The sequence below is a fragment of the Pocillopora verrucosa genome, chromosome 3, assembly GCF_036669915.1.
Source record: "Pocillopora verrucosa isolate sample1 chromosome 3, ASM3666991v2, whole genome shotgun sequence".
NCBI classification, from domain to species: Eukaryota; Metazoa; Cnidaria; class Anthozoa; order Scleractinia; family Pocilloporidae; genus Pocillopora; species Pocillopora verrucosa.
The window spans coordinates 31,050,710-31,067,671 of record NC_089314.1 but is presented as its reverse complement, the minus strand read 5'-3'; the positions used below and the strand labels follow the sequence as shown (position 1 = coordinate 31,067,671).

The 16,962-nt window shown below is 37.7% G+C and overlaps 2 protein-coding genes across 4 annotated transcripts; both read right to left on the bottom strand.

Moving 5' to 3' along the window:
* Positions 1-15: 15 nt before the first annotated feature.
* On the bottom strand, positions 16-16,602 carry LOC131774552 (mitochondrial inner membrane m-AAA protease component AFG3L2). Of its 3 annotated transcripts, none has more exons than XM_066163261.1 (19): positions 16,500-16,602; positions 15,919-16,020; positions 9,222-9,321; positions 8,697-8,744; positions 7,891-8,147; positions 7,267-7,332; positions 6,612-6,739; positions 5,799-5,892; positions 5,605-5,675; positions 5,023-5,125; positions 4,036-4,330; positions 3,482-3,611; positions 3,104-3,201; positions 2,877-2,987; positions 2,313-2,428; positions 1,861-1,941; positions 1,505-1,624; positions 908-1,102; positions 16-469 (listed from the first exon to the last, which is right to left on the bottom strand). In XM_066163261.1, the coding sequence occupies exons 2-19, from the start codon at positions 15,925-15,927 to the stop codon at positions 257-259; spliced, it is 2,235 nt and encodes a 744-aa protein (XP_066019358.1). In that variant the 5' UTR covers positions 15,928-16,020; positions 16,500-16,602; the 3' UTR covers positions 16-256. The 3 variants fall into 3 exon arrangements, with proteins under 3 accessions (XP_066019358.1, XP_066019359.1, XP_058946585.2); XM_066163262.1 differs by having other exon boundaries at positions 15,919-16,017; positions 16,500-16,596; XM_059090602.2 differs by lacking the exons at positions 15,919-16,020; positions 16,500-16,602 and adding an exon at positions 9,505-9,742.
* Positions 11,465-15,754, bottom strand: LOC136280025 (ATP-dependent DNA helicase PIF1-like). The gene is made up of 6 exons (XM_066164630.1): positions 15,677-15,754; positions 14,893-15,042; positions 14,390-14,564; positions 12,427-14,229; positions 11,880-11,947; positions 11,465-11,524 (listed from the first exon to the last, which is right to left on the bottom strand). The coding sequence occupies exons 1-6, from the start codon at positions 15,752-15,754 to the stop codon at positions 11,465-11,467; spliced, it is 2,334 nt and encodes a 777-aa protein (XP_066020727.1).
* Positions 16,603-16,962: the final 360 nt, after the last annotated feature.

The following is a 16,962-nucleotide window of genomic DNA, read 5'->3' as shown; positions in this document are numbered from 1 at the left end:
AAAATCGACTAAGTATCAATTCATATCGTTTTATTTTTCAAAAATTTACAAAGTTAACATTTAACCATAGTGATGATGTCCATAGCTTATTTTAGCTGATGTTCAGCTTCACTCCCTGGGAATAGAATTCAAACATTGAGAACAGATGCAAATCCATCCTGGTTTGTACATGATGAAAAGTTGACACAGTAGTTGCTCGAAATATCTAAGCTACTTCAGCCCTTCTTTAAAAGTTCCTCTCCTTTCCTTCGTGCGACTAAGTGGGTATGGTGGTTGAAGGGGCCTCTTCCTCGTCCCCATTCTCCTGCAGTCCTTCTAAGCCTTTGGGGAGACTAGTATCTTCTACTTCGCTACCAGTTCCCTCGACGAATTCTTCATAAGTCGACTTTTCTTTGAAAGGCCTGCGACCTAACAGGTCAATCATGTCTTCTCTGTCAAGAACTTCTTTTTCCAAAAGTCGTAAGGCAATCTGTTATGCAAGGAGATCAGTAGAAGTAAATTAGCGATACGCAACCAAACGATACAACAATCTCTAGTAATAAGCAAAATCTCACGCTGATAGCTTCTCGAACAACCTCTATGGCCTATTACTGATTGCATCTTTTTATGGTATTTGGTGAACTGGCCGGCTAGGGTATTCAAATTGTTAACGAGGAGCAGTGTCTGCCATTTGATGATGTCATTCTACAGGGTAACAAAATTCGCTCGGAGAGAAAGACAAAAGTTGAAAACAGGAGTATCTCAGACAAGCTCGTCGTAAGGTGGGTCTAAATCAACCGAGAACTTGTCAGTTTCATATGATTCCAAAAAAAGATGGCTGTGTCATTCACAGAAACAGAAATCTAACAGACCGTTCCCCTCGAGTCAAGTCAAACCCTATTGAAGATTTTAATCAGCCATCCCATACCTTTTCTACATCTTTTTTGTGTTTGGTGAGAAGATCAAATGTTCTTTTGTACGCGTCGTTGATGACATCTCTGGCCTGTTCGTCAATGAGTTGTGCAGTCGCCTCACTGTAAGGTTTATCAAAAGTAGGTTCTCCCTCGCGGGGCAAATCAAAAGACACGTTTCCAACCTTTTCATTCATTCCAAATGTCACAACCTGAAGTCAAGTAAAACAATGTCTACGTAAATGTTGGAGGGAGGAAAAAGTACTGTTCTCGTATTGGATTACATTAAAGAGAGAAAAGAAATTTTCAGCAATGTAGAAAGGCGTCCCTTTGTGTTTAAAGTTGAAACTTTCCCACAAAAAAGCCAATTTCTGTCTCCACTGGAGAGCCGATGGAAATACACACGAGCCAAAATATCAAAATGTTCTCCGAAACCTACCTAAACGAGCCTAACTCATCTTGAAATGAAGGACATCCATGATGTGACCAAGTTTGGGTAAGACGGCCTCAACCTTCTCATGTTAATTGCGTTCCAATTACCCGCACACAATTCAACAGAAATTAAAAAGCTTTTTGGACGCTTGGCCGAGTTTTTAACGTGTTATTTAATGTACCTGCGCATAAGCACTCTTGGTGACTTTACTGAGATCGTCCTGGGCACCGGTGGTTATTCGTCCAAAGAAGATCTGTTCGGACACCCGTCCTCCCAATGTCATACACATACGGTCTAACAGCTAACACAAACACAAACACAACCATCAATCTGACATCGAACGGTATAAAACAAAGATTTTCTATGATACAATTTTCAAATGATTATTGAAGGAAAACCAGTAGCTAGTGGTTGGCTGAGTCGAAAGGCGCTCTGTTGTGTGATTCACACAATTAAAGGACAAGACCTTTTCACACTTAAGTACGAGCTTCCCAAACACTAGCCAACTACTCGGTATCACTGTGCTGTGGACGTTACCTGTTCAGTCGAGTAAAGGTATTGTTCCTTGGGGAGGTACTGCGCGTAGCCGAGACCCTTGCCTCTTGGAATTATTGAAACCTGAAAAGTAAGATTTCTTTCAATAAAGCAACTTATTAGAGTACAAGAGGTACCAGCGAATCTAAGCCGGGCACCCCTGTATTTCATAATTTATCCTTTTTTCCATCACCTAATTAACCAATTACAAAGCAACCAAAGATTCCCGTAAAAATTTAACAGGACCACGCTGCACCGCACCAGGTAAAACTTGTGTTGGGATTTTATCCGCAGACTTCAAGACTACATTGAACCACTTTGCTCAACAGCTGATAACATTTGCAGTGGTATCAGCAAATTCGGCCCACGCCGTAGAAAGAAAATTTGAGTCTGGTTTAAATTAAAGTTTATCAGCAGGCGAACAGAATGCACGAATGAAGATTTCACAAGTTCACCTTCAGAAGAGGATCGGCATGTTCAAGGAACCATCCGGCCACTGCGTGACCCGCTTCATGGTACGCTACAACTTTCTTTTCCTCCGGCTGTAAAACTTGAGTTTTTTTCTCCAGGCCTACGACAAATGAGAGAAGGGTGTTTAACGTCACCTTCAAAATTGAAAGAATTCTTAGAGAGATCATTCAAGAGGATGATATGCTCCTGTGTACACTAAAAGATAAAATATCTACAGTATGTAATCCTGAAGGTCTACGTTTTCAGACGCGGTTCAGTCGGACCCAGGCCCGTCATTAAAAAGGAACTTGAGAGTGCATGTGGAAAAACAGAGGGGTCTAAATATAGACAAAGTGCTCATCTTTACTCGCTCCCTTTTTCCTTCCCGTGCGCATTAATCAAGGGACTAAAACGGAGTATCCATGCAATCACACCCAAGATGTCGCGCATCACCATGTATTTCAAAATATTTTGTCATGGCCACTGAAGGCTTGAGGCAATTCGACACGACTATCAAAACTTTTGAGTTATGCCCCCATGAACTGTGCAACAGCACTCTCTTCACTCACCTCCAATAACACGCTCAATGGCTTGTTCAAAATGCATCAACTCCACCTTTGGCATAAGATGCCTCGCAGCAATGAGGGCAGCCTCGTTACAAACATTTGCGATGTCAGCTCCTGCAATCATTCACATAGTTATCATTAAAAAAAAAAAAAGAATGTGATTATCAACCAGAAGATAAATCTTCAGTTCTGAGTTAAGCGTATCCAGGAGAACTAGCTCAAAGGCAAACCTGTAAATCCTGGAGTGAGTGCCGCCATTTTTCGCGCAACTTGATCGAGATTCAGTTCTGTCTTCAGAGGCTTCAAGTGTACTTTAAAAATAGAACATCTACAAAGAAAAAGAGGGTCATTAAAAACTTGAGTTTCCTGAAAGTCAATATACGGCCTTAAGCTGGATTCATACACCTTGATCGGTCCAGGCATTTTTACCAGCCGAGAGGAGAAAAACGCTTGGCAACCGCGACGAAACTGCAGAGAAAATGCGCTGCGACTGCTTCTCCGCTCGCGTGTGACTCATCAATCTTCACTTATCCCACGCTTGTATCCACTTTAAGGGTAAACACAATAGAGAGAACTGACATGTACGCCAGCTAAGCTTGGCGACTTACCTTCCCTTGATATCTGGTGGAGGCAGATGGATCTGTCTGTCAAAACGGCCGGGTCTTAGCAGAGCAGGATCGAGGATATCAGGTCTGTTGGTACCAGATAGTACCACTACGTTTGTTGATGAACTGAAACCTTTGGTAGAGAACAACATTTATATTACAAATACAATGTGCAAACTGTGATTACATTCCAAAGAAACATGAAAAAAAGTTACGTTTATCTAAACAGCAAAAGAGAATAAATACTGGCAGTGCAGACAACAGTATAGCTATCTTTTTTTCTTATTAGTCTGACAACCTACAGTACATTAAATCTCTTTCCAACATTTTAACACTTTGGATCAACTTCAAAAGAGTTGAGCTGGGAGCCTAGAATTCCTTTCATTTATTCTAACACGATTAACTCCGAAGTGGACTTACACCCAGACGAATACACCCTTTTTGTGAAACATCAATGATTGTATAATAGTACTGTCTTAAGAAGTACAATTCCATCAAACATGGTGTTCCCCTGAAATAACATACCAAATCAAAATAACCTTCTGCCAGTCACATACCATCCATTTCCACCAGCAGTTGATTGAGGGTGTTCTCCCGTTCGTCATGCCCACCAATATGACCTCCACGGCCGCGTGCACGGCCCACAGCATCAATCTCATCAATAAATATAATGCAGGGTGCATTCTTTCTTGCTTGGGCAAACAGATCTCTGACTCTGGCTGGCCCAACTCCTACGAACATTTCCAAAAACTCTGATCCTGAAATACTTAGAAAAGGTACTCTGGCCTCCCCAGCCACTGCCTTGGCTAACAGAGTTTTGCCTGTACCTGGTGGCCCTGATAATATAGCACCCTAGAAGACAGGAAAACAGATAAGAAATATCAGTTTACATGTAGCTGCATGCAACAGACAATTGTGGGATATACATGTAGTATGGCCTGGACTCCTGATCAAGAGGTCTGGGTTCAAGCCTTGTCATCGGATTGTGTTCTTGTATAAAGAACTTAACTCTTACCAGGCCTCTCTCAACCCAAATCTATGAAAGGAAACTTAAGATAGTGTGTTATACATGATCCCTGTGCAGTGTCCTTGACTTGGCTACACACAAGTTCGTATGTAGCTAAAAGGCTGGAAATGTATTTATTCAGATGACTTCTAACCCTTTACCTCCTAAGATCTGATTCTTAATTCTCCCCTCGAGCTGTTACATATTTTCTTGCAAATTAGCTGTGAGAATTTGGTGTTAGAACAAAAATAACAACCTCTAACCGTTAAGTTTGAGTATTCGCATAACTTGTTTGTTTTATGTGTGGATATTATAAGGAGAAGTTACACGTTAATCACCTCCTTTATCCAAATCCTTCAATGAAATATATAAAGCCAATGCACACATACATATAAATCACAGTTACAGTGAACAAAAGAAAGTCCCCATTGCAAATTGACTTTCATCGGGCTCATCTACAGCTGTATGTGTACTGTAGCAACCAGTAGTACAACTAGAAACAGTAACTGTTGGAATAATAACTTTATAATTCAAGTACCTTGGGTATCCTGGCCCCCAACTCATGATACTGTTGAGGATTTTTAAGGAAATTCACAAATTCCATTATTTCCAGTTTAGCTTCCTCACATCCAGCAACATCCCTACAAACAGCACAACATAATGTTTCATGCATTAGACAAAAACTAAAGTCACAATTCTTCTCCTTGCCCATAAATGCCCAAAGAATACATTTTAGACAGACACCAAATTAATGCATCCTCTTACAGCTGCTGCACCAGAGAGCGGCAGAGCTTCTCTTTAATTGTTCACCAAACAATCAGCTACATATAGGTCGATTGACAGATCAAAAGTCCTTTAATCAACTGGCATCTTCCCTGCTTCAGCCCTTTTAAAGTCAATACCATTGGCCTGCATCAGCTCCAATTTATTGTTAAGCTAAGCTACAAATGTACTGTAAGTGTGCTTGCCCCCTTCAAAGAAGAAGAAACCTAAAATGATGCATGCTTGATAAAATGGTGCATGCTTGATGCATGCTCAAGATATACAGATAGTTTGAGTTAAAAAAAAGTTAAATGATGCATGCTTGATAACTCAGATGGTTTACACTCAAAGTACATACTTGAATCTGACTTTGACACTTGTTTCTTTATTGTAGAATTTGGCTGTTGACTGCCCAACACCAAATATACCCTGTGTTTCACAAAAAGGTGCAAAGGTACAAATAAAATCACTGGCAGATTCATATTACCATGGTATACTGCAAAATCATTATATCTTAATGGCTCAAGGTAACATAAACAAAAACCAGCTCACCCCTTGTCCTCTGCTGCCACTGGAAAGTTTCCTACTGAAGTAAATTATGACACCGATAATCAGCAGTGATGGAGCTGCCTTGATGATCTCCTTCCTGTGAAGGAAAACAAAATTAAGCTACATCATTCAAGGAGTTTTCACTCCCTTTTCGATGGCCAAGAGACAACCACCAGACATGCAAACAGCTACAAACAACAACCAACACATGCATAACACCATCTCATTGAGTTTCTCCCAGTAATATTCTGCTCATGCCCAGTTGGGTTCTGACTCTTTTGTGGAAATTGGCATATCAATTCCCTTAGTCATAGAGTAATTCCCATACAAACAAGCAAACTTAGCAATCAACTGATTAAACAATTCCTTACTCTGAATTTTGTTGAATGTAAATGAAGTTGTTGCATTTATAGCAATGGCTAACTTTGTTGGAATAATCCCAGTAACAAATGCGAAGTCTGTACTGGAGCCTACCTGTAGTGGTCCAACCAACCAGCTTATCATGGTTTCCTTGGCATGAAGGGACTGGGAGTATTACAACTCCCCCCTGGATAGGATTCTAGTCCATCCCAAGGTTAACCCTCAGCATTTCATCAGGCTTCCCTGACAAGTAGCCTGTACCCATCTATACTACTGGTTGGAGCAAGAGAGGTACTGCGAGAGCATAGCATTTTGCCTAAGAGCACAATACATTAACCTGGCCTGGTTAGGAAACACAAGTATATATATCATTGTAATATTTAGAGGTTTTCCATCATCCTGGGACAGTTTACAACTGTCCAGCAAACAGCATTTTAAGTTTCAGTCAGAACTTACAGCCACTCTGACTCCTTCACATATGTCACTGGGATCCAAAATGCAGGATCAATGTTCATCTCTTGTTGAACAGCCTCCAAACTGCGCTCAAAGCTTTCAACACTTCCAATCGTGAAACAAAGCTGACTCTGGTGATAGGATCAATAATTATTAATAAGCTGAGTTATGATAGCGGCAGCATGTGCATTTCACAGTGAATCTGAACTGGAAGAAGTCATAGTTTGGTCAACTCTTGAGATATGATGATACTGTACAACACACCAAAAAAAGAGTTGAAAATTTTGCTAAAAGTAGTTTTTCCTCTCTTTGATACATAAACCTGTGAACTGGCAAAGGTTTCAGTTAGGTTGACTACTACACCGAATTTTGAAATGTTATAAAGTAACATATACAAAACATGTACACTCCCTCACAATCTACCAAGAACCCCACTTCCATCAGACCTGGCATTAGAGTGAAAGCCATGGTGTTTGTACTGTATTTGAGATCACAAAACTCTACAGCCACCACAGAATTCCAATGATAATTTTCCATGTCTTGAGAATTTTTTAATTTTCATTCAGATGGGAATATTCTCCAATTAAATGGCACTTCCCTTCTGCTGCTAAATTTCTTCATGAAAACCCTGTAAAACTACACATAATACAAACTATACCTTGTTGGGGTCATTCTTCAGAAAAACTTTCACAAGACTTTGGTTTGACACAACAAGTTTTTCCACCTACGGGGAGAAAACAAAAATAAACATGGAGTGTTATTCAACAACACTGTGTATTAATTACAAGTAATTAGTAAATTTGAAACACTTGTACTCTTTGTGCCCATGTATAATTGCTACAGTCTACAAGATACTTTTGATTATGCCTCCTTGAACACCAACTGCTAGTAAAATGATGGGGTTCATAGTTTTTAGAAGTTTAATTCTTTTTTTCTTTTCAAATCGATATAGTTCCCCTTTCCCTTTGTTGCAGGTTATGGTAGTTGAATACTAGACCAAGGAAAAGAGAAATCAAAACTGGTTTGAAAACTTTAAAAGCTGGAAACAATTCAACCATGACATGAACGTGTATACAAAGTTTATCATGTCTGTGCATAAACAACTCCAAAGCAGTTCAGTTTTATCGTCTGAGTTGACAACATAAATTGGCCATCAAAAGGATTTTCTAAGGCCCTTCCTCAGGACTCCAGCAGTGGAATAGGGCTTGAAATGTCAGCCGTAGAAAATGAAAAATGTATTCTAGAGGTAATTTTTCAAAGGTGAACAGACATGAAATCTTACCTCTCCCCTTTCAAGATATTTTGTTCTGAACTCTTGCCAGTTTATTTCTCTAGTGTCCCTTTCAGACATCAGAAATAACAAAGCTAAGACTGCAGCTACTGCACCACCAATCAAAGCCTGTGGATTATTTTCGAAGAGGGTCTTCCACCAGTCATCGCCAGGTGGTTTGCCACTGCTCCCTCCCCCTCCTCCACCACCATCATCACCCCCTGATGCTTCCCTCTTGTTCACATCCGAGTTCTCTTTCTTACTAGAGTCTGTTGCAATCAAAGATAAATGTACAGTGTATAGCAAAGTAGCAGGTATTTGAAAATGGCATTACGCATTCTACATTTCACTTACATTTATATTTTCTTTTAAGTCTGCATGTCTGTACCCAAAACTGCATTAACCATCCACAACAAACTGCATTGCCGTTAAAGTGAACATCAATGTGAACAGCCGAGCAGATGTGCACACTGAAGCTTCACTTTAAAGTTTGACTTAATCTTTATATTAACTCAAGTTATATTGATTTTTAATATAGAGAATAATACACAAAATACATGAAGAGTTTCACTTTGAGTGTTGAACTCAACATCTCGTAAGTGAGTGCAGCAAACTGGTAGGATATGAAGTTGAACACGCGTCTAGTTAGAGCTCTTCTCAGGGTTGGAAATCTTTGTAAAACACTGCAGTTTACATGTTAAACTACATTATAAGAAAGTACTGAGAGTAATTTAAAATTCCAAGTCAGAGATTGCCACAAATTAGATACTTCTAGAGCAATTAAGGCTTCCAAATGCAGAAAAATGATCTGATCTTACCTTTATTTGATGTCTTCTTTGATGCATTTGGATAAAATTTTTCAAATCCTTCAAAGAACGGAGAGTAACACAAACAAGATAACTTTATGTTTTATGATTGAGGACCAAAGCATCACACGGACTATTGAAGCTAAATGAAGAAAACTGCTCAACATTGGCATATACATGTTTACAGAAGTAAAGTTGAAATACTGTGATCTAACGATAAAACAGACGGTTATGTAATTCATGTAGATGAATGTAGTCAAGAAGCAAATTCTTGTCAAGTTGAAGTTCGGAACGAGTAAACAATTTAGTGATCTAATTTGCTTTTAGACTTCTCAAATTTTTACTTGAGGACTTATCTACCAAACTGATTTCTGGTTCCTACTAAATTCGCGAGAGATCTTGAGGCACTCACAATTTCATCTCAAACACGTACATTGTGCGTAATAATTTAAAGTCATCACGTCTCACGCCGAAAAAGTTGAAAGCAAATCAGGATTACACAAATTTAAAGCCACCCCTACAACATATCAAATTTACCCTTTGGTGGATCAAAATTCAGAATTCTTCCAAGTAACCAAGAGTTCCTTGCATTGTGACTCAGCAACAATTGCTTTGCTCCAAACGAGTACCGCGCAAACTACAATAAGTAAAAAAAAAAGAAGCAATCGTTCATAAAAAGTAATCAAGGAGAACTATTTGGCGGCACTAGTACAATTAATGTGCTGAAAAATCGATATGTATTTTTCCTTGAGGCCTAACTCAAGGGGAAGAGCTAACATAAATGAAACAAAAACATAGAGTTAACTGTTTACATCCGTACCTGAGGATGTGAGAGTCTCAGAGTTGCCCGATTTAACAAGGAGCTCACTCCTCGCGAACATAACCTGTACGTCATTACTTCAAAAAGCCTAGTATTTGAAACTTTTGGAACTAAATGTTATAAACATACTAGAATAAAACCCAACGTGTTCCGTACATCACTAGGAACGATTTGCTGACATTTTGTCTTATGCAACTCACGATTCAAGATGGCGGATATAAAAACAGGAGGCGCGGTGGCAACTCCGCAATGTCCATTTTACCTTGGGGAGGGGGGGGATAGAGTGTACTTCTGTTTCTAAGAAGGGTGTTCTGTATCAGTGGTGTGGAATCTGTTACGTGTTTCTCAAGGTTCACAGTAGGTTCATATAAAGAACAAAATCAGCAAACTAAAAACAATGAACCTTACAACCCTATAAATTTCTCATCAAAATTATTCGCTATCTGTTATTGGAACCTGCGCTATTTCAGAACTCTGACTGCTTTGCTGCGTCATATCCACAGACAGGAGCCCATTACCCGGAGCCTCCATACCAATTGTACCCTTGAGTCAACCCTGTCCCGTATCTTTTTATTCTTAGAACTGAGATACGTGGGGGTTCTTTAATTTCCCGGGAAAACACGCTGACGTTCGCACAACATCCTAAAAAAAATAGGTATGCAAAGGCATACATGTGTCTAGTGCGAGCTAGTTGCTTACATGTACTTCTTTTTTTTTGTGGCATACAGTTGTTACCTCTTTCGATCTATCCCAATCATAGCAGACGTTTTGGAGCTTAAATGGAAACTACATATTCTTGGAATCATTTAAATTTAAGCGTAAAAGCGACGGAATTAGTTTTGGGGTAACAAAAAATGCAATTCTCAAAAGCGTAGGGAAAGGCCCGAAAATGAAAACAGAACTTCCTAACTTCAAGTGAGACTCTGCGATATTTGACTATTTTTTGGACTGATAATTTTATTTTTTTAAGTGTTCATATGTTTTTAAGGTATTATTAAATCGAAGATTTTGTCTTTAAATTATTCAACTTCCAGAATCTTTAACACAACGCTATGGCCATGAACTTATGTAAACAACGATGGTGCATATATCGCCCAGGTCTTGTAAGTTCAAGAAATTCCTTGGTTTTTTCGTTTTTGAACGGTCTACCCAAGACTTTTTGGAATAAAGATATATTTCTTGCTTATTTTCCTTGAATTTTATCAATAGCTTTTGGTCCAGAGAAAATACTATAGGGTTTGTATTCACGTGAGTGTTAGTTTCGAAGCGCGTAGTTCGTGTACTTTTCTCTTGTCTTTTGTTCTGGCTTCTTTTTAACAATTAATCCCTCATTAGTTAATGATTATTAATTAATAAGTTTGCCATTTCAATCCCTTCCTTTGAGCACATGTATCAGATATTGTATCTCATCTTTTATCGCCATTAGTTGCTGCTGTTACTTTCAATGTTCATCTGCTATCGTTAGGAGCTAGACAAAAGTAAGTCTTTCTTTATTTTACATTTACGATATTTCCCTCTCGGTCTGTATTGACTACATTGGTTTATTTCTCACACTCAGTTCTCTTTATAATCGTCTCATTGTTAGTTAGGTACGTGTTGCATTTCCCAGGGTACTTTCTTAGTTTATGTACTGCTGTACTTTTTTTTTTCAGTTGGGACCACACAAATTCAGCAACAATCTTTAATTATAATCTCGTAACCTTCAATCGCAACTTCCCCCTTTTCATCCGTATAATTCAACATGATTTCACACCGATTACTTGATTCTAATCTGTAATTTTGATTACCTACTGCATTTAATTAATCCTTGTTTCTACTGTGCATTCTAATTGTCTTCTCCCTTCTACAAGTAACTTTTGGAGGAACAGAATGTGTAACAACTTATTAGGGACCTCTGCACGAACCATGAATTGCGAACAAAGAATTTGCATATCAAACCATGTGGTTTTAGAACCTTTCTTTAGAGGAGAAATGTTATGAAGATGGCCAGTAAGTTCATCCTCCATTTTTCAGGAACAGGCTGTAAGGGAAAAATGGGATAATACATGAAATTACTGGTATTGACACAAAGACTTAAAATGAGGAGAAGGTACTTAGATTTAAACAGAGAAATAAGTATATTTAGTTGTTATTATATAAACTGGCTAGGAAATTGTTTGCTACTATTGAGAGAAAGGGGAAACCAAATAAAATTGGAAAAAAATTGCAAGCTTACCTCTATCCCTATGTTTATTCTTTGATGGAAAAAAGTGTAAGAAGGTTGCCAAAAAGCAAAACAACCTTCAGAATTGCATTATAGTTTTAGGTTATCTTATTTAGGAATTTCATTGAGGAAAATTAGTATTTTTAGATCAGTTACTTGACAGTTAACTAACTGACTTCACATGTGTGCCTGTTTTCAAGTTTCTATCCTTCAATTTATGCAAAAACACTGGCTTGTGATCTGAAAAATTGGAGCATCTTATCAATACATGCATAAATTATGATGATGGATGTCAAGTGAATTTCTGAATTAATCTTCCTACATTGAATTCTATTGGTACTTTATGGCATTCTCAAACATCTTACATGTAGTTACATGTGTATTCAATTTTTAACAACATCAAGTTTTAATAAATGCACATATTGCTTTATGATCAGTGAAATATGTTTCCAGAATGTGTACAGTCACTTGTGATTCAGGCAAATTGGTATATATATGGTCAATAGTTGTTCTATTATCAGTAGTATAGGATGATACCAATTGTCTGTAATTTTTCTCTCTTATAAACAAGTTATTGAGGGGAACTTTCTCTTTTTGAATTAAGTAATTGACATTAAAATCCCCAAGAAAAACATTAAAATCAGAACAGCAACTATTGAGAATTTGGGTCAATGCTAGACACATTTGTTGGACTGACACTTTCGGTGACCTGTACACACCTATGATATTAACATGGGGAATGGCAACAACTTTGATAATGGTTATTTCTACTCCATTGGTGTTTTTGGCCAGTGGATATCCAGGCTTAAAGGGGATTTTAGTGTATACAGCTGTTCCACTAAAGGGTCTTGTAGTGAGTATTGCAGATTCACTGTCATTTCGAAATATAGTATACCCACTTATGGCATAGCTGGCATTGCTATCTAAATGGTACAGTCTTGTTTCTGAGAATATATTGATATCCATATTTGAATAGTTTAGGTCACTACGTATGTCTTCAATATGTTTATGCAGAGATCTTGAATTAAGGAAGCAAATTTTAAAAGTATTTGGGTCTAATTCATAGATCGGAGTATTAGAAAGTTTGGTATGGTGACCTGTGCGTAACTGCTGCATGTGAACTTTAACATCATGATTAACAGCTATTTTACTTTCAGAAAGGTCAGTTATGTAAAGTCCATCAACTGTTGTTACTCTGCTGAGTCCTACACAATGCACATGAGGTATTGCTCTTTTGGTGTTAAAGTTAACAGCTATTCTAGTTTCTGTGTCACCCTGTGATCTATGTATGGTTTTGGCTGCTGCAGGTCTTAATGGAAACTGCTTTCTTACAACTTGGGCTGTTCTGTTTCTTCCTACTGCAAATTGTGCAATGATAGGTTTGATAGGAGTCCATGTAGCTTCAATTCCTTGCAAATACAATTGCTTGTTATCATATCTAGTTTTTTCTCCAACATCAACATGGTCAAACTGTACCCAAATTATACCAGATGGTCTACTTTTGTCATATAATGTAATCTTTTTGATAATATTACTTGCCCCTTTTGTGATACCATCATCAGTTCTTACATTTAATGCTATCTCTGTTCTCTCACCCTCAGCAAGTTGAAGGTTTGAGGCTAACTGCTTGGTTTTTCTAGGATCTAGGGGTATTTGGTTTAATATCTTACTTCTGAGTTCTGGAGAGTTTGCACCTATAACACTGTCTAAAGCTCTAATGGTGTATTTATCACCAGTAGCTGCCATATGGACTCTATTGTTCCACTCATCTACTTTAGAATTCTGTATAAAAAAATGGGGAATATCAGTTGGGTAGTCTCTACAATTTTCTGAAATGCATCTCTCTTTAAGTTTGGCAATGTCATCTGTAGTGTGATTACCTTCTCTTAATCTGTTAAGAATTTCAGCGAATTGTTTACTTTCTCTCTGCCTCATGATTTCTTGTAATTCAAACATGGTAAAAAGTTCTTTCCAGAGGTTGGGAGCAAGAGCTCCATACTCTGAGTCCTTCATGTCTTTAAACACATATCTATTCATAACTGGTTCTAGCTGGAATAAATCACCCAGTGCAATAACACTAACACCCCCAAATGCCTCTTTGCTGCCTTTAATATCTTTTAATCTATTATTTATTTGTACATTAAACATGGTATTTCCTACCATAGATATCTCATCTAGAAATATTAGTTTAAGTGCATGAAGTTTGCATCTCAAAGTGTTAAGTCTACTAGAGTCTAGTGGTTTGTCATTCTTAAGTGATTGGCATGCTGGTATTTGCAAGGTACTATGTATTGTGTTACCTCTGATAGAAAAAGCAGCTTTTCCAGTAGGGGCAAGCAACAATATTTTGACTTCTTGGAAATCTTCTCCATGTCTGGAGTTATAATATTTTAATGCTGCCTGATATAATGCTTTGACAAGATGGGAATTACCCACTCCAGCTCCTCCAGAGAGAAAATAGTAAAATGGTTTGTCTGATGTTTTAATAAGATGCAAGACATGATAAAAAAAAACTCTTTTTACTTTTTATTTAGTGTTTGTACTAATTGTCTATAATCATTGTCTAGCAGCTCATTTAATATTAGTGGTTCAGTACTTGTTGTCACAGAAGGAATTCCAACATCTTCTGATAGGTCATAGCTATATAGTTCTCATTGAAGTCAGGATGTAGGTCATGAACACCTTCATACTCATCTTGGTATTCTATATTTTGAGTAAATGGTGCTATTGAATCAAACTGATCATCACTCAGAATATTATCATTTATGTGCTCCTGAATTTTATCAATTTCATCGCTGTAAACAGCATATTGTTTCATTTGGTCATTTATGGCATCTTTCATAAGTAAAAATCGGGCCTTATAAGAAGAACAATTGGATATTAAGTCAGTTTCCTCATTTCTTCATGATGTGAAGAGCATAATTAACGGTAGTATTTCTCTGGGTCTTTTTCTTTGTTAAACCAAACACTTCTAATAATTCTAGCTGATGATCTTTTTCTATTTGTTTCCTTATTGCTCCTACTTTCATCAGGAAGGGTATCATCATTTTCATCAATGCCTGTTTCTAAAGGAAGTTTATCTGTGTCATTTTGAAAAGATTTCTTTACATAAGGCTTTTGAGACAAGTCATACCATGCTACCCAATCTGCTAATGTTAGGTGTTCAAGGCTGAAGGACGTTTTACATATCTCTGCAACAGACCAGTTGTATACACTTCTTCACAATCATCTTCCATTTCTTTCATTTCATTAAGTTGCTTGAGGAGCTGCACTCTTTCATCGGGAGGTGCAGTATTTATGAATACCACTCGTTGTGATGACTTCTTCATAGGGAGCTGGAGAACAATGTAGACAGCTTCTTGTGCACTAATTTCAACATTATTTAAAAATTTGTTTCCAATATCCCTGACTTGTTGCTTGATGTTAGAATTTTCTTTCCTCACTTCTGCACATGCTTGTCACAAAGTTTACTCATTCCTTTTTGTGCTTTAGAAATATATGATACTATATACATAGCACACGCATAGATGTCAAGAACAAATTGAATATCCATGTTTGCTCTCCATGCTTTAAGGCAAGTTGGGTTGTAACTATTAATTCTTAACTCACTTGGTTCTCTTTTCAAAAATATAGTTGGAGAATTCAAAGCTGTCCTGATAGCTAATCGATAGTTATTTTCAGTAATACTTAGTTTAAGAAGCAGCTCCTCAAAAGTAATTGATTCACCATCCTTTAAATCATTTAGTTGCTTTTTAATAGTTTTCCAAGTTTCTTTATGTTTTTAATTTCGTGTTGTGATATATCTGAACCTAAAGGATACATGATTTCAGTTGCTCTCATAGGAGGTTGCGGGTAATTAAATCGACATTCACTCTTTGACTTCTTTCGACATGTGTGAGAATGCCTGTGAATTTGTCTGTTCACTAGTTTCTGCAGTTGTGGGTCATCAATTGGCCATTTACAACTTACAATCTGATCAATGAACGTTGTAACAGTTGCATCATCATCAATTCCAAACACTGGTGCACTTTCTAACCATATAAGCATATGGATATGAGGTGAACCTCGCTGTTGAAATTCTACTCTATAGAACCAGTCAGATATCCTTCCTAGAGGTTGGCACTTATTCAAGAGGAAGTTAGTGAGAAATTGACTGATCTGATAATCAAAATGTCTGGCACATGATACTGGGTCACTTTGAATTAACCTACATTTTTCATCCCAGTTCATATTTTCCAGATGAGTATCAGTGTACTGTTTGTGGTCAACCAACTCTCCAAGTATTCTGAGCAAATGGATCCACTGAGTTTCTGCTGAAGAGAAACTACAAAATAACAAGGCTGGTCCTAATTGTCTTATCATGGCAATCAAGTCTTTCTTTGCTTTTTCAAATTATGGTGGGGAACCTCTTAATGCTCTAAGAAACTGAAATCCATCATCATGATGAATCAATTTCTCTAATGCTCCTTCTTGTTTAAGTTGTGCTGCATTTAAAGTTCTGCTATTCCCTTTGCACTTTCTAAGAGCAACTTGGGAATTTCCTGATAGTATTTTCATTTGCAGTTTCTTTGTTTTAAAGAATATGTTTTCAACACACATAGCTGCTCTTCTATCTGACTGCCTCAATTCAGATTTACAAATGTCACTGTAATGCACGCTAACCAATCTCTCTTTATTTTCTGAAGCCTTTCACTCGTTCACATTGAACCGTGCTTCGAAAACTGTGGCATAATGATAAACAAACTTTGAGGAAATTCATTATAAAGACTCCACAAAAGACCGCTTCACTTACCTACTTCACCATCCACGCGTGGGTTTGACTACGCACAACGTCGAAAGAAAACATTACCTTTTCATCGACTTGTTGTTTTCTTCGCGTTTCCAAATTCCACTGGTCTCGACTATTCCTCGCTCTGTTTTTTTCTTGAATGGGATTCGTCGTAGTTTTTTCGTTTCCGACTCCCCGCGATTATAAATCGATTTGTTTACACATTTTTTGGTTAACATTTTCTTTCCCCTTTCATGTCGACCATCACAAAATGTATACTTTAATGTGGCCTTACTAGTATGACCTCGTAATTTGTGGTATATGAAGTATTTTTCGAAATTTTTTGCACTCTTCCATAGGTGTCTTCGTGCTAAAGCACTAGACACCAAAAAGGTAATTTTTCCGCGCTTTTCGCCATTATTGAAATACTTTCGTGCGGCCTACATGTCACATAAACAATAGAGGACCACGGCTTCCTTATGATTGG

Excerpts from the sequence above, each read along its gene's own strand:
- LOC136280025 (XM_066164630.1), bottom strand. The coding sequence starts at position 15,754 with ATGCTTATATGGTTAGAAAGTGCACCAGTGTTTGGAATTGATGATGAT. Across the intron at positions 15,043-15,676 it reads CAACGTTCATTGATCAGATT|CTCCCTATGAAGAAGTCATC; the intron begins GTAAGTTGTAAA and ends ATTGTTCTCCAG. Across the intron at positions 14,565-14,892 it reads CTGGTCTGTTGCAGAGATAT|GCCCGATTTTTACTTATGAA; the intron begins GTAAAACGTCCT and ends TCTTCTTATAAG.
- LOC131774552 (XM_059090602.2), bottom strand. The coding sequence starts at position 9,579 with ATGACGTACAGGTTATGTTCGCGAGGAGTGAGCTCCTTGTTAAATCGG. Across the intron at positions 8,745-9,221 it reads GAATTTTGATCCACCAAAGG|GATTTGAAAAATTTTATCCA; the intron begins GTAAATTTGATA and ends CGTTCTTTGAAG. Across the intron at positions 6,740-7,266 it reads TGAAGAATGACCCCAACAAG|AGTCAGCTTTGTTTCACGAT; the intron begins GTATAGTTTGTA and ends TCCTATCACCAG.